This window comes from Nuphar pumila, chromosome 13, assembly GCF_984573655.1.
Source record: "Nuphar pumila chromosome 13, dmNupPumi1.hap1.1, whole genome shotgun sequence".
NCBI classification, from domain to species: Eukaryota; Viridiplantae; Streptophyta; class Magnoliopsida; order Nymphaeales; family Nymphaeaceae; genus Nuphar; species Nuphar pumila.
In genome coordinates, this window is record NC_143261.1 from 17,417,201 (window position 1) to 17,432,314 (window position 15,114).

At 38.3% G+C, this 15,114-nt stretch overlaps 1 protein-coding gene across 2 annotated transcripts in view; it reads right to left on the reverse strand.

Moving 5' to 3' along the window:
• Positions 1–15,114, reverse strand: part of LOC149817952 (callose synthase 3-like) — a 57,929-nt gene that overhangs the window by 6,488 nt on the left and 36,327 nt on the right. For both annotated transcript variants that reach the window (XM_089985930.1, XM_089985931.1), the window contains exons 23-34: positions 14,924–15,024; positions 14,711–14,795; positions 14,464–14,624; positions 14,202–14,325; positions 14,003–14,100; positions 13,777–13,903; positions 13,543–13,694; positions 1,096–1,205; positions 871–990; positions 686–754; positions 406–595; positions 187–331 (exon numbers count right to left, since the gene is read on the reverse strand). In XM_089985930.1, coding sequence (XP_089842056.1) covers positions 187–331; positions 406–595; positions 686–754; positions 871–990; positions 1,096–1,205; positions 13,543–13,694; positions 13,777–13,903; positions 14,003–14,100; positions 14,202–14,325; positions 14,464–14,624; positions 14,711–14,795; positions 14,924–15,024 — 1,482 coding nt within the window. The remainder of the gene's footprint in view (positions 1–186; positions 332–405; positions 596–685; positions 755–870; positions 991–1,095; positions 1,206–13,542; positions 13,695–13,776; positions 13,904–14,002; positions 14,101–14,201; positions 14,326–14,463; positions 14,625–14,710; positions 14,796–14,923; positions 15,025–15,114) is intronic.

The following is a 15,114-nucleotide window of genomic DNA, read 5'->3' on the forward strand; positions in this document are numbered from 1 at the left end:
AACAGTGGAATTCATCTGACCACATAAAATAAGCTTAAACAGGTACTTCTATGAGGCAGAAAAGTGTTTTCAAGTGAGCCATCAAAAGCTAATGAGTAACAAATAATGATATACAAAACACTAGAAGATACAGAATGTTTGCAAGCAAGATGTCGGTGCATATTAAGCAATTTGATCCAAGTTCACCTCATCGAGCTTTTGCTCAGCAGGGTCATTAGACTTCGTCAAATCAGCTTTTGCTAATGTGGAATAATAAACCTTTTCAGTACCCTTTTTGGTTTCACTTGTTTCTTCAACTTCATCGATGTAAGCCACACGAAGAGATGGATATCTAAACAAAGAAAACAGAAACTTTTAGCTAAAGACTAAGCAACTTATCATTTCCAAGAACCATATTTGACTTACGTTATCATAAGCTGCAGAATGTCGTCCGCACGTGCATCACCAGCTCTTTTGTGAATACCGTACTGCTGACAGGACACCACATATGTGAACTTCATGTCTGCTACAGCTTGACATTGTGCCCACAATGATCTGTTCATCTTTGATTGCTCTTCTGAGGCTGCTTCAAGGGATTTGTATCCTTCCGAAAGATCTGCAGATAATATAACAATTAAGGGTAAAACATTTCTCTTGAAAAACATAATTAAGAGTCATAATTCCCAGAAGAATAAACCAGGCAAACCTTCTTCTCTAGCCATGTCCAGGAAAGATTGCAACACCAAAGCCTTACGATAATACATCATGCCACGGACTAGCGTTCGGAAGAAAAGAAATATCACAGTAAACGGTTTGCAAGAACAAGGATATGATAAGATCAAACTTTAGGATCAAATAGGCTAGTAATCTAAAAATCCAGATATTTTGCACCTGTTCTAGTCAAAGTTTGACCCCTATATGATGCCCAAAGGCGAAGATCTTCAGGAAAACTCTCCCGCACATCTTCCTCAGAATTGCAATTTTTGCGCTCAAGGAAATTCTTCCACTCGTCTAAATGGCAAAGAAATAGTAGCCATGTGCAATCAGTGAATGACCAAAAGAATGGTGAAATAAAAAAAAATCTAGTTTCTTAATGGGGATAAGCAGATAATAAACCTGGGAAAATTTTCTGCAAGTAGAAAAGGATAGAAACACCATCTTCATTTTCCTCCTCCAGATTAGCTATAGAAAAAAGAACATCCTCTGTGTAGTATGGGGTCAAAACACTGCAAAAAGGAAAAAAAATAATAATGCATAAAAGAAAACATAATCAATAAATCAATATAGAAGTAGCAATTAAAGGCAGAAGCATAATATAAAGTACATGGAGAAAATATCATCAAGGGAATTTGAATCGCTCAGACCTCAAATCGAAGAAATGATTTTGGCATGGCCATATAAACACAGTGACTTGAATCCTTGAATCCAAGATCCAAGATTCAAGCCATATAAACACAGTGATCATATCAATCCTTGAATCCATATCATGGAGACCTCAAATCAAATATTTTTTTGTCTACATGCATCACCCACCAGCAGAAAATCATATGATCTCATAATCATTGATTTCCTCAGCTCTTATACCCATATCTTCCAAACCCAATCCCACACTCCACACACACATCAACTCCCCAAAAAACCCCAATCCCAGCTTTTATTGTAAAGTCTCTCCACTCCTTTCCCTACCAAAATTTACCAACCTAGCTCCCAAAGTTTCTCAAAGATCCCTCTCTCAGAGGGAAAATGAATGGATCACCAAATTCTACTCACAAAAATCAGATAGTTTACAAATATCAAATGGGTTTTATGGGAGAGGCAAATGGATGACAACCCAACTTGGAATATAATGAGAACAATGTGTTCCTGGCAGGTGGATCTGAAAAAAGGTAGAGATTGAGGGTTTAGGCTTTAATTAAGGATCACTGAGGTATTTGCGAAGGACTAAACACAGTGGCTGTCAATCTCGCAGGCGAAAAAAAAATCTTGCAACGCACATATGAGCCAGTGAGCAGACAAATAGCACATTTGCACTTCAGATCTAAAAGAGTCCTAAAAATAAATTCCAAAAAGTGTGAGCACTGGATGGCCTCTAATTTTTCTTCGTATTTTGACTTTTTAAAAAAATTCTAGCTTCTTAACCCCGGCTTAGACATGGCCTAACAAGTAGTCAGGATAGACCTGGGCCAAGCATGAAATTTTGTTGAATAGACTAGCTCTGTGTAAGTCAATTACGTTTGTAACTGGACAATTCTGTGTGGGATAGCCAACAATTTGAACAAAGCCATATTGAAGGCTAGATTGAAGGCCAAACAGTGTTGGGCCCGGCTTTTTCACCTCAAGATGAAAGGGACCCTTTGGAAGTCCAACCCAAGCCAGGACCTAACCCAGGCTACGCCAATGTGAAGATTGCCCCCAAAAGGTTCTGTTATTGTTCGTTGGAGACCTTGATCATCCTAAAGCTTGAAACTACTGAAAACTCGTCTATGATAAAGCAGGTTAGGCTCTGTTTGGGAGCCTTGAAAACTCATCTATGATAAAGCTTTCATGCGCTCTGACTGTTTGCAAGCAATGATGCACTGCATTAGGAATGGAGTTGGCAGCCCCAACACATGTCAACACCATTCATGCGAGGATGCTTTTCGCAATTCCATCATTTTGGCAAAATCATATTTTGGCAACACGTGGAGATGGTTTTTCCACTCCAACGCAAGGCTGTCAAACAGAATTAATTTAGAGAAGGGTTCGTGTTAAAGTAGTGATTTGTAGACTATGAGACATTAGACGCACAGAAAAACACGAAGAGAGCGTATTGCTCTTCCTTTTTCCTCTGTCTGTGACTTATCTAACTTAAATAACTCAAAGTTCATGCGGCTTCATCTTTCCCCAACTCATTTAAATAGATAGCAGTTACACGTGCACTCTTTCTATTCTCTGGAGGCCCATGTGTTTCATTCTCATAGAAGGAAAGAGTATATTATGGAAAAAGGCACAGATTTCTAAAAAGTTCTGCTGGCTGAGCCTTTGCATAAAAGTTCTTTCATATGGGATCGTATAGAAAACGGAATCAGGTGCAATCACATTGCACAAAAAAATGTGCTTCTGCACCTGTTCACCCTCCAACTGCTGTTGGACCAAGCAGATGGAGGGTGATCGGGTGCAGTGGTACATTGCATTTGCACAATGTAATTGCACCTGATCTGGACCTCAGGTATAGAGGGATTTACACATGAAAAGAATAAAGTGGTTAAAAAAAAACTAGGACTCATTTGTGCTAGTATAGGACTTCCCTACCATGACAGTTGTGTTGGAACTGGATGCAAAGTGAAGCACATAGAGAATATAAGGACAGAGCAATTAAGTGGGCCGTTTAGAGGCATCGTTGGAATTTGAATCTACAAGGCCTGAGTCTCTTTAGGAAGGTTTATTACTCAATTGGTATGGCTCTAATTATAGACCATCTTTGCTAAAATATAAACAACGCTCACAATGGCTTGTCTTTAATGAGAGGAAACTTAAAATGCATGGATTTTTTGTGATCATATTTATTTCAATTTTAAATAGAACCGAACTAATAAAGGTCCCAGAAAAGACGATTCTTCCAAATCTCAAAAATGCTATATTATCTGAAAATGATAAAGCCCATGTTTTTAGTGCAAGAATAATTTATCGTGTTGGTGGGAAATTTCTGAAGGACAGATCTATTGTGAACCAGAGGGCGGTACTTGTCAATGGACAAAACATTTGCATGGATTTAGTAAGTTATAAATGGTACTTATACTCTGAAGGACTGACTAAGAACCACGGTTGATAGAAAACTATACAATTTGGCTGGGATATTTTTCATAGACAGATCCATCGTGAACAAAGACCCTCCTTTAACACTGGACAGAACATCCCTATGGATTTGGCAAGTTATAAATGATATATACTCTGACAGACTTACTAAGAAGATGGACCCCTTTTAATAGCTGACTATGTAAAATAGGCACTTCTGTCAAGTCCGTCATAGAATGTGAACATGGGTAGCAGCACTGAGTACCTTAGATGTAAATGGATTGGATATTGTCTAGATGTAGGCATTACAGCAACCTCCGTAATTGGAATGACAAAGGGACTTATAGCACAATTCAGATTTAATCAGATAAAACAGTTGCTACCAAATCCAGATCCAACAGCAACAACAACTACGCCTTCATCCCAAAACAATTGGGGTCGGCGATATGAACCAAAAAAGAAAATCATTCTGGGTCTTCCACATGAATCCTTCTCCTCCAATCATTTTATCCAATCCATGTCCTCGGTGAGGTTCAAAGCATTCATATCATTTCCTATCATCTCCATCCATGTCTTCCTAGGCCTACCCCGACCTCTTTTAACTAATATATTTTCCCATTTTTCCATCCTTCTAACTGGAGAATCATTAGGCCTTTGCCGAATATGCCAAACCACCGTAATTAATTCTCTCTCATCTTATTTTCAATGGGTGCAACTCCTACCTTCTTACGTATCTCCTCATTCTGAATCTTATCCTTTATTGTATTTCCACACATCCATCTAAGCATACGCATCTCAGCAACACTCATTTTTTGAATATAAATGTCCTTTTCGCCCTCTTTGGTATCCAACTTATCATAAATCTCCTTATATACCTTATCCCTTGCGTTTAGAACTATTTTTTTAGCTTCCTTCTTTGCTATCATATACTTCTCCAAATTCTCATTAACACTCTCTTTTAACCTTAATAGCTAATTTGACATCCTCATTCCACCATGATGTATCCTTACCTAGCGGTGCACCGCCTTTAGACTCACCCAATACCTCCTTAGCCACCTTTCTCATGTCACACGTTATCTTATTCCACATTGATTCTGAATCCTCCTCGAGACACCAATCAGCTTCCTTAACTACCTGCTCTACAAACATTCCTTGTTTTAGCTCCTTTCAGTGCCCACCACTTAATTCTAGGATCTATCTTATGTCTATCCATTTTGTGGCATTGTCTAATTCTAAGATTTAAAATTAAGACTTTATGTTGTGTAGCTACACTTCCTCCCGCTATAACCTTAAAATCGATGCAACAACCCCTATCTCTCTTTCTAAGTAGGAAAAAATCTATCTGACTCGTATTAACCCCACTTTTAAATGTTACTAGTTGAGACTCCCTCTTCCTAAACCAAGTGTTTGCTAAGATCATATCATAAGACAAACCAAAATCTAAAATCCTTTCTCCACTTCCGTTTCTTTCTCCTATACCATATCCTCCATGGATACTCTCAAATTCATCCCTACTAATGCCTACATGTCCATTAAGGTCACTGCCGATGAAAAGCTTTTCTCCATAAGATATCCCTTGTACTACTCCATCTAAATCTTCCCAAAATTGACGCTTAATGGAATCATTTAAACCTACTTGAGGTGCATAAACACTAATAATATTAATAATATTCGTACCTAATACTAATTTAATAAGTAAAATCCTATCACCCTTCCTACGGACCTCAACTACATTATCTATAAACTCACGACTCATAACAATCCCTACTCCATTCCTATTCCTATTTATTCCTGTATACCAAATCTTATATCCCCAAGGTTCTAATTACCTTAAATAGCTAATGAGTTATACCTTTATACAAGTAATCAATCCGAACATTAGTTGGACCTTGATGTAAAAATCCAAACAGAATCTGAACTGCTTTGTCAATTCGATGCTACTTTCAAAAACCAATCCTACTGAAAGCATTTGGATTTGGTCAAATATCTGACCCAAATCCGAACCATTGACATCCCTGCTGAGTACTCCGAGAAATTCGGTTCAAGTGGGATACAGACATTATCCAACCCCATTTTATGATCGAGTTAACTTGTGCTCAGACATTATCCAACCGCATTTTTATGATCGGGTTAACTTGTGCTCTACATGCAGGATAAAAAATGTCCAATGTTACCAATATATTTATTGATTCTTGATTATCAGCTAAGTACACATCTTGAAAATGTTTTAGACTTTTACTTCATGATTGATTGACAGCAAATTCATATGCAGAGGATTTCATAACATGATGCATTTGCATGAGTTTTATATATAGGCATAATGTTTGCTACACTCGTGGGTTAGGAAACCCCTAGTGGAAAATGCACATCCAAGCCCCCAGATGTGATCTACATGTTAGTAGAACAGAACCTTGGATCATGTTTTTCCAACATGTATGTCAAACTTTCTTGGGGTTGAAAAATCAATGATGTACAATTTACTGAATTGTCAACCCTCAAAAAAAAATATACATGTTGCATAGAAACAATATGATCTAAGGGTATATTCCTCGCATTTTGATCATGATGAACACATCCATGGGGTCAGTTTTCATCTGAACAATCTCCCCCTATGAGTTCCAACTAGGGAGTTTTTTACCCACAAGAGTAGCAAATTTTAGTACCACAACCTTCAAACCTGAACCCCCCTTGTTATCTTTTCTTAGCTTAACAATTTGTATGATTTCCATCTCTCACTTAATTGACCTTTTATTTGTTTTCTACGAGAAAAAAGAAAAAGATAATAATTTCTTTCATCAATGTAATTTTATCTGTCTTTCCCTTATCTATCATCAAAATTAAACACCATGAATAATCTCAACACGCTAGCTCCCCATTGTCACATGTGAAACGCAACACCAAGGGGGTGTTCGGCGGAAGAAGACACCATGTGAGGTTTTCAGCGGAGTTTTCATCCGCTGAAACAGAGTCGGCCCCACCCCCAACAGAAAAGCGTTCTGCGGAAGGGGAGGGGGCAGATAGAGGGATTTCGCTCAAAAGGGCCCTCTTTCTGCGGGGAAAGAGAGGGCATCATTTACACTGCCAAAGTGGGTCCCGTGCAAATGCAATGATTTTCATGTGTTTCCGTGGAAACCCTCTGGTTTCCACAGCAGGCAAAAGCACCCCAAGATCCTACATATCAAGGCAAGGCCAGCCATCAGAGACCTTCCTGAGGCTATTTTAGCAATTCCAGTCTGAGTCACAAAGGCATTCCTATGCTTTAAATAAATATCAATCACTAATGAATATGAACCACAGGCCAAGGTTTCAAATCAAGTAAGGTTGCATCACAAATTCACAATAAATGAGATCAAAAGAATACATGAGTCATAGTAAACAATATTGCAATATGCTTTACTGAACCCCTAGCAAGGAATAGTTGCCCCCTTCAGAATCCATAAGAGCCAATAAACTCCAAAAGAACACAAAAAATGTAAAAGAATTTGGTTTTACATTAGTTAAAATATCTTGCCACTGAAAACAAGAAAAGACTACAAGATTTTACTGCCACGATCCATGCAATATTAGCATTTGATGCATTTTTACGACAAATGACATTTTTGCATCCCCTAAAAGTTAAATCTTAACCATGATAGGTGTTAAGATTAATGGTCCTATTGAGGTTTTAAGCTTAAGTTTTCTTAAAAGGTAGGTTATTGGATATTTCATAAATAAAGAGGGACTTGTAAGTAATCTTTTATATTGGCTTCTCTCTATTTAACTTAGAAGAGATTAGCCCTAATGGAATTAACGTGCTCTCTCTCTCTCTCTCTCTCTCTCTCTCTCTCTCTCTCTCTCTCTCTCTCTCTCTCTCTGTTCTGGTGCACCTTATTAAGGTTTTCACATGGTATCAGAGCGGTGGATCTCGGGAGCGTGAGCACGTGTCGATCTACATCAAAAGAAGGCCCGAAAAAATTAAACCGTAAACAGGTGTGCGTATCTTTGCTTGTCTTCTAATTGCAATAGATCTGATCACAGATCTGATGTATGACTAATGTCATGACACAGATCTGTAATCAGATCTGAAGGTCACAGAGATACATATGTTAACTGGATCGGGTTGCGGCAGAGTTGGGTGTTGCGAGCAAATAAACTTTTTTATGTAAATCCTGTTTTGTGGGAGCATTTTTTTTATGTCGTGGGATTACTGTGGGAGTACAGCTGCTCATAATGGATGCCGAGTTTGATTATGTTCTAGTTTTTCAGATCTACGTTTCTGATTTTTATTATTGGTTCTGCTGTGGGTTGAAAAACCCAATGAGATCGTGAAAAACACTATCTCTGCTGGCGTGCATTCGATTCTGATGTGGTGAAATAGCCTTGTGTGGTCATGAAAGTGGTTGTTGCGTGATCAAAAAACATGTTGTTCCTGTATCAGCTGAAAGTGTGTCGTGAAAGTGGCTGTTGTGTGATCATAAAACATGCGGTTCTTGTATCAGCTGAAAGTGTGTGGTTGATGAACATCCCAGATTCACAGTGAATTTCTTTTGGTTAATTGCAGTTGTATCACCGTGTGAGTACTCTTCATTATGGGTGAAGTTTCGAAATTTGATTCCAAAATTGAAAATAGTGGGGAATATAAGGCATTTGCAAACCCCTTCTCGTATGGTTCTTCTGTGAGATTGAATGAAACAAACTATGCTAGGTGGTCCAGAACTTTTGTCATGTCGGTATCTGAACATCGTAGAAAACACATTTTGTTGGAAACTGAACCTAATGAAAAGGTGGGAAAATATATTACTTGGGACGAAGATAACATAGTTATGTCATGGATCATGAACAGTGTCGAACCTCATATTGCAGATGGATTAATTTACTATAATACAGCCAAACATATGTGGGACAATCTTCGAGATACGTACTCTCAAGAGACTAATGTGAGTCGTATCCTGAAAGTCGAACAGGAGATATACAATTTGCAACAAGAAGATCAGACCTTGGCTCAGTATTATACCTCAGTAAATGCAACATTTGAAAGACTCAATGCCCACAGGCCTCTTTGATGTTCGCAGATTATGGTTGCTCGGTTTCTCACAGGTTTATCTTCAGAATTCTCTGTTGCAAAAGTCCAAATGTTAACTGGATCTAATGTACCTACTCTTGCTTATGCATACAATCGTCTGAGTAGACTTGTGATTTCTCTTCCACAATCTCAACCTATGTCCCAGTCATCTGTTCTAGCTGTCCCATCTGGTTATGCACGTGGAAATTTTCAGAATATTAGAGGATGAGGACATGGAAGAGGTATGGGAGGAAGAGGCAAACTTCAATGTACTTTCTGTGGAAAATCTGGACATTTAGAAGATCATTGTTGGGATAAGCATGGACGACCAACCTCTTCTGCATCAAAGTCTAATGTTCCAAAAGCTAATGTTACTACACTAGAGATAGAAAATGCAAATGATAACACTTCTGCAAATGACAGTATCATCCTTAGTCGAGCAGAATATGATGAGTTGATAGCTCGTCGTCCTTCAAGCTCCTCTTCTCCTGTAGTTGGTGTGGCCTACTCAACATGAGATCATCTTCATCTGAATGATAGTAAGTAGATTACTGACTCTGGTGCATTCAGACATCTGTGTGAGAATTCGCTTTTCTTTTCGGATCTAAAGGATATTACTGTTCATCGAGGAGTCTCATTAGCAGATGGGAGTTCCTCACCTATTGTTGGTCAGGGAAATATTTCTATATCCTCTTCCTTGCAGTTGAAAAATGCTCTTCATGCTCTCTCATTTCCTCAAAGTTTACTCTATGTTAGTTGTCTTACCAAAGAACTAAATTGTAGAATGATGTTTGACCCGATGGGTTGTCATTTTCAGGATTTGCTGACGGGGAAGAAGATTGGTGGAGGCTATAAAGAAAATGGAGTCTACTACCTATATCATCCAGTGGGCAATGTTTATGCTGCAGTAGAACACTCATCCAGCCCTATTCAGTGGCATCGTCGTCTTGGTCATCCTTCATTGTCAATGCTTCGTTATGTCCTCCGTGAAATTTCTTCTACTACATCATTTCAGCGTTTTCAGCGTGAAGCATGTCAGTTAGGCAAGCATCATCGTAGTTCGTTCCCTTCTAGTCAGAGTCAGTCTAGTCATAAGGTTTTTGAACTTCTTCATGCAGATATATGGGGTCCTAGTAAGATTCCTACCAGGACTCAGTGTCGTTATTATCTTGTTATTGTTAATGATTTCTCGAAGTTGTCATGGGTGTTTTTAATAAAAGAAAGAACTGAAGTTCCAAATATTATCAAATCCTTAATTCTTGAAATAAAAACTCAATTTGAATCTGCTGTCAAGATTGTTCCCACTTATAATGCTCTTGAGTTTAAAACAAAATCTTTGTAGCAATTTTATCAAGACCATGGCATTCTACCCCAAACTACCTGTGCCTATTCCTCTCAACAAAATGGTGTGGCTGAGCGAAAACACGGGCACCTTCTTGATGTCGCACGTACCCTTATGATTCAATCCAATGTTCTTGCGTTATATTGGGGTGATGTGGTTATCACTGCTTGTTATCTAATCAACCGCATGCCTTCATCTTCCGTAGGAGATCAAATTCCGCTACATATCCTAAATCCTAATGCCCCACTCTTCTCTTTATCTCCTAAAATATTTGGGTGTGTTTGTTTTGTGCACAAACTTGGACGTGACCGTGATAAATTATCTGCTCAGGCTACAAAATGCATGTTTATAGGTTATCCAAAAAATCAAAAGGGGTATAGATGTTATGATCCAATTTCTTGGCGAGAGTATGTCAGTGCGGATGTATCTTTCTTAGAATCCATTCCATATTACTCTAGTACCGGCACTCAGATGCAAGTTAATCCAGTTGCTTCTTTTCCGCTTCCTATACCTCTTTTTCCTTTGGAATCTGAGCCCCCATTAGCGAACCAAACTTTATCTTCCTCACGGTTTCATAATCCTCCATTGGTATATGTGCGTAGAGCTCCACCTCCTCCAGTGCCTTCATCTTCTTCTTCTCCTGAGGTAAGTACTACTGATAACAGAGACCTTCATGATGATGATAACAGACCAATTTCTCTACGGAAGGGGACACGACAATGTACCTTATATCCCATATCTCATTTTGTGTCTGATGCCAGAATTGGAAATCAGATAAAAGCATTTATTTCAGCCTTATCAGCTGAAACTATTCCTCTGAACTATCAACAGGCAGAGCTCGATAACAGGTGGAAGCAGGCTATGCAAGAAGAAATGGATGCCTTATTGTCTCAACAAACATGGGATCTAGTTGATTCCCCAGTGGATGCTGACATTGTTGGATGCAAATGGGTATATAACAGAGTTACTAGTCGAGGAAGCGGGTGCGGGAAGCGATACAGGAAGCGGGAGCGAGAAGCAAGGCACTTTCAAAAATTTAGGGAGCGGGGAAGCGTGGGACCACTTAGAAGAAAATTATGAATCGTCTCGGAAGCGACCTAGGAAGCGAACCGAAAGCGAAAAAAAAGAAAAAATGGGGAAGTGAGGGGGAAGCGTGTTTCCCATAAAAGGGAAACGTGTTTCCCAAAAAAGGAAAGTGTGCTTCCCCAAAAAGGGGGACGCTTCCCCCCGCATTTTGAAAGTGCGACGTTTCGCACTTCCGAAGCGCATATCGGGAAAGCGTGCTTCCCCATACACCTAGGTGCTTCCGATAACTCTAGTATATACAATAAAGTACAAATCAGGTGGTTCTATTGAAAGGTAGCAAAAGGGTATACTCAGACTTATGGTATTGATTTCTTTGAAACTTTTTATCTTGTTGCACGGATGGGTACCATTAGTCTTGTTTTCTCTATTGTCGTTCACCACGGATGGAGTTTGTGTCAATTAGATGTGAAAAATGCATTTCTATATGAGGATCTATTTGAGACAGTAAACATGCAACAACCTCCTGGATTCGAGGTTGAGGGGGAGTGTCAGAAGGTGTGTAGATTGAGAAAGGCGATATATGGTTTGAAACAAAGTCCGCGTGCATGGTTTCAAAAGTTGTTTGAAGTGATGTCAAGTTTTGGCTTTAATAGGTCGGCGGCAGACCATACAATATTTATTAAGAAAACTAAATCAGGTATTATTGTTATGGTGGTATATGTGGATGACATCATTCTTACAAAGGATGATATGAAAGATATTGAAGCTACAAAGGCTCATCTTCAGAAACATTTTGTTACAAAAGACCTTGGTTCACTTAGATATTTTCTGGGTATAGAAGTCGCCAGGAGCCGTGAAGGGATGGTTTTGTCTCAACGGAAGTATGTTCTTGACTTATTAAAAGAGACTGGAATGTTAGGAGCTAAACCAGCAAATATTTTCATGGACCATAAAGTTCAGTTGTTTAAAGAAGGGTCGAAACCTGTTGATAGAAAAAGCTATCGCTCACCAGTAGGGAAGCTATTATTATATGTAATTGTGACCATGCCTGATATCGCTTTAGCAGTAAGCAAGGTTAGCCAATTTATGGATAAACCTACTAAGGTACACTGGAATGCAACAATAATGATTCTCAAGTACTTAAAATCTTTTCCCGAAAAAGGGTTATTATTCACGAAAGGTGGAACCCTGGAAATAGTGGCTTACTCTGATGTTGACCATGCAGGATCTGTAGTGGATAGAAAATCTACCACAGGATTATGTGTGTTTATGGGAGATAACCTAATTTCATGGAGAAGTAAGAAGCAAAATGTGGTTGCTAGGAGAATCTGAATATAGGGCTATGGCCCAAACAGCTGTTGAATTAATGTGGGTTCGAACAATACTAAATGATCTTCAGGTGAAGGTTTCATCTCCTATGACAATGATGTGTGATAACAAGGCAGCCACATATATAGCGAACAATCCAGTCTTCCATTTGAGGACAAAACATATTGAGGTTGATTGTCACTATGTAAGAGATATGGTTCAAGCTGGTCATATTGCTACCAAATATCTAAAGTCAGAGGACCAAGTTGCAGATATGTTTACAAAGCCTATTGCTAGACCAAATTTCGCAAAATGTTGTGACAAGCTGATCACGATTGATATTTATGCTCCAGCTTGAGGGAGAGTGTTAAGATTAATGGTCCTATTGAGGTTTTAAGCTTAAGTTTTCTTAAAAGGTAGGTTATTGGATATTTCATAAATAAGGAGGGACTTGTAAGTAATGTTTTATATTGGCTTCTCTCTATTTAACTTAGAAGAGATTAGCCCTAATGGAATTAACGTGCTCTCTCTCTCTCTCTCTCTCTCTCTCTCTCTCTCTCTCTCTCTCTCTCTCTCTCTCTCTCTCTCTCTCTCTCTCTCTCTCTGTTCTGGTGCACCTTATTAAGGTTTTCACAATAAGCATTAAACAGTGAATAATAATATCCTTTACAAAAGGATAGTCAATGGGAGTCATAAAATGCTGAAACAATTCAAATATTATACCTTTTAGTGCCTCTTGAACATAATGACAGGTAATAGAGGATTTCATCATAAAAATATGCATGTATAATCATTTATTTATTACATCTATCAATTTATTAAAAGTTCACGAACTTATTCTTAATAAACTAGAAAGCAAATGTAAATTAAGTTTAGATATTGCCATCAAACTACTAAATCAGCCACCAAAACCCTTATATCAAAGTTTCCAATCCACATGCTGAAAGGGTCGATTAAGATAAATACTTTTTATATGAAGTTGCAGGTGAAAAAAATAGCTGCAGACAACCATATCCATCCCTCAACCACAAGCAAAAGAAAACTACAAATACAACAGTTCAAGATTACTTACGAAAATGAAAGCATGTTACGGACTTTTGGTGCATGAGGCATATCCATGAACAAAGAATTAGTGAAAAAAGTAAGCCGCCGCCTTGCTTCTAAGTTGGATGGGACATCCATTGCAGATTCTTTCACCGTAAGAAGAAGATGAAGCCTTTTAATCTGCAGAAAATAGATACTAACCTCATCAGCGAAGAGAGCACTAACACTGTAGGATTATATTCTCTAAAAGCAATGACATCACCTGCTCTGTCCATGAATCTGACTTGCCATAAGGAAATTTTATAGCTTCCTCAGGGGCAAATAATGGTTGCTCAAGATGTAAAGATCCCTCCTGTCTACCATAGGACCCATGTATTGAATCGAAAATACTGCACAAAAACCACAAAAGCTATTAGAGAATAAAAGATGAAAACAAAAGTAGATCATGTGTGCCATTGATTACAAGTTGAAACAATCAGATGCAATACTTGGAAAGCCGTTCCTCCATTATATCTCTTGTTACGACTTCCAACATGTCCTGGAAGAGAAGGACCACTGGACCCCGATTATCTTCTTTGTCCCCCAGCTGTAGAATTAATATAAAAAAATGATACAAATATATCATAATATTCAAGGAAATTGAGCGTACATAAATAATAAGAAAAAGTTTTCAACTCAGGCATCTACCAAATACTCGATCAACTCAACGAATTTGGAGTATAGGCTTGGAAGGGCACTCATATTCAATTCCTTTACTAGATTATCTTCCTTAATACTTTTGTCAACTTCTGAGAAAATCGTTTCTATGATCCTGAAAAATAAAAAATAAAAAGATCCACATATGTATGCACAAAAGAAATATAAAAGCAACAATATAATGTTCAAAGTAGAACAAAAGGACAACATAAATAACGTTTATTCCAATATACCAACCAAAGGCAATTCTCACCCCCTCTCTCTTTGACCAGTTACTAAATGATTGATGGTAGACTTAAAAGATGCATAGCATTCTTGAATGGCACAGTACATATAGTTATCTGCACTAATCCGCTTTTTCAGTTCGCGATCCTTGCCTTTGCTATCTTTTGCCATATCTAACGCAATGGGTATCTAAAACATAAAGGAAAACAAGCATGATTTTTTGAGAACCATAATACAAGCTACTCAACAACTACAAAAAACTCAGGAAGGCACACCTTGCTAGCCAGTAAGAATGGAGGCCACTGGACAACTTCCAAATCATGGTCAGATCTGTATGGAACAAGCAAGAGATCCCTCTCCCTAAGAGACAAACACCATTTTAGATTTGTTATTCATAACAACCCAACTAAGCCAACAAAATCAAGTGTGTCAGACGTGTATGGGAACCCTACTGGCCTACAGTCATTAAGGATAAATATGAACCTCACCTGTCGCTAATAAGATCTTCATTTCTAAAACTACTAATCACTGTGTTCCATAGTTGAGCAAATTTCGCAACACCAGGCCCCTTATTTACTGGCTCAACATTCTGACAGCAATTAGAAATGTCAGAAAGAAAGAGCCACAGAAAAAAAACTGAAAGGAAACCTTCTCCTGACAACAAATGGCAATAAAAAAG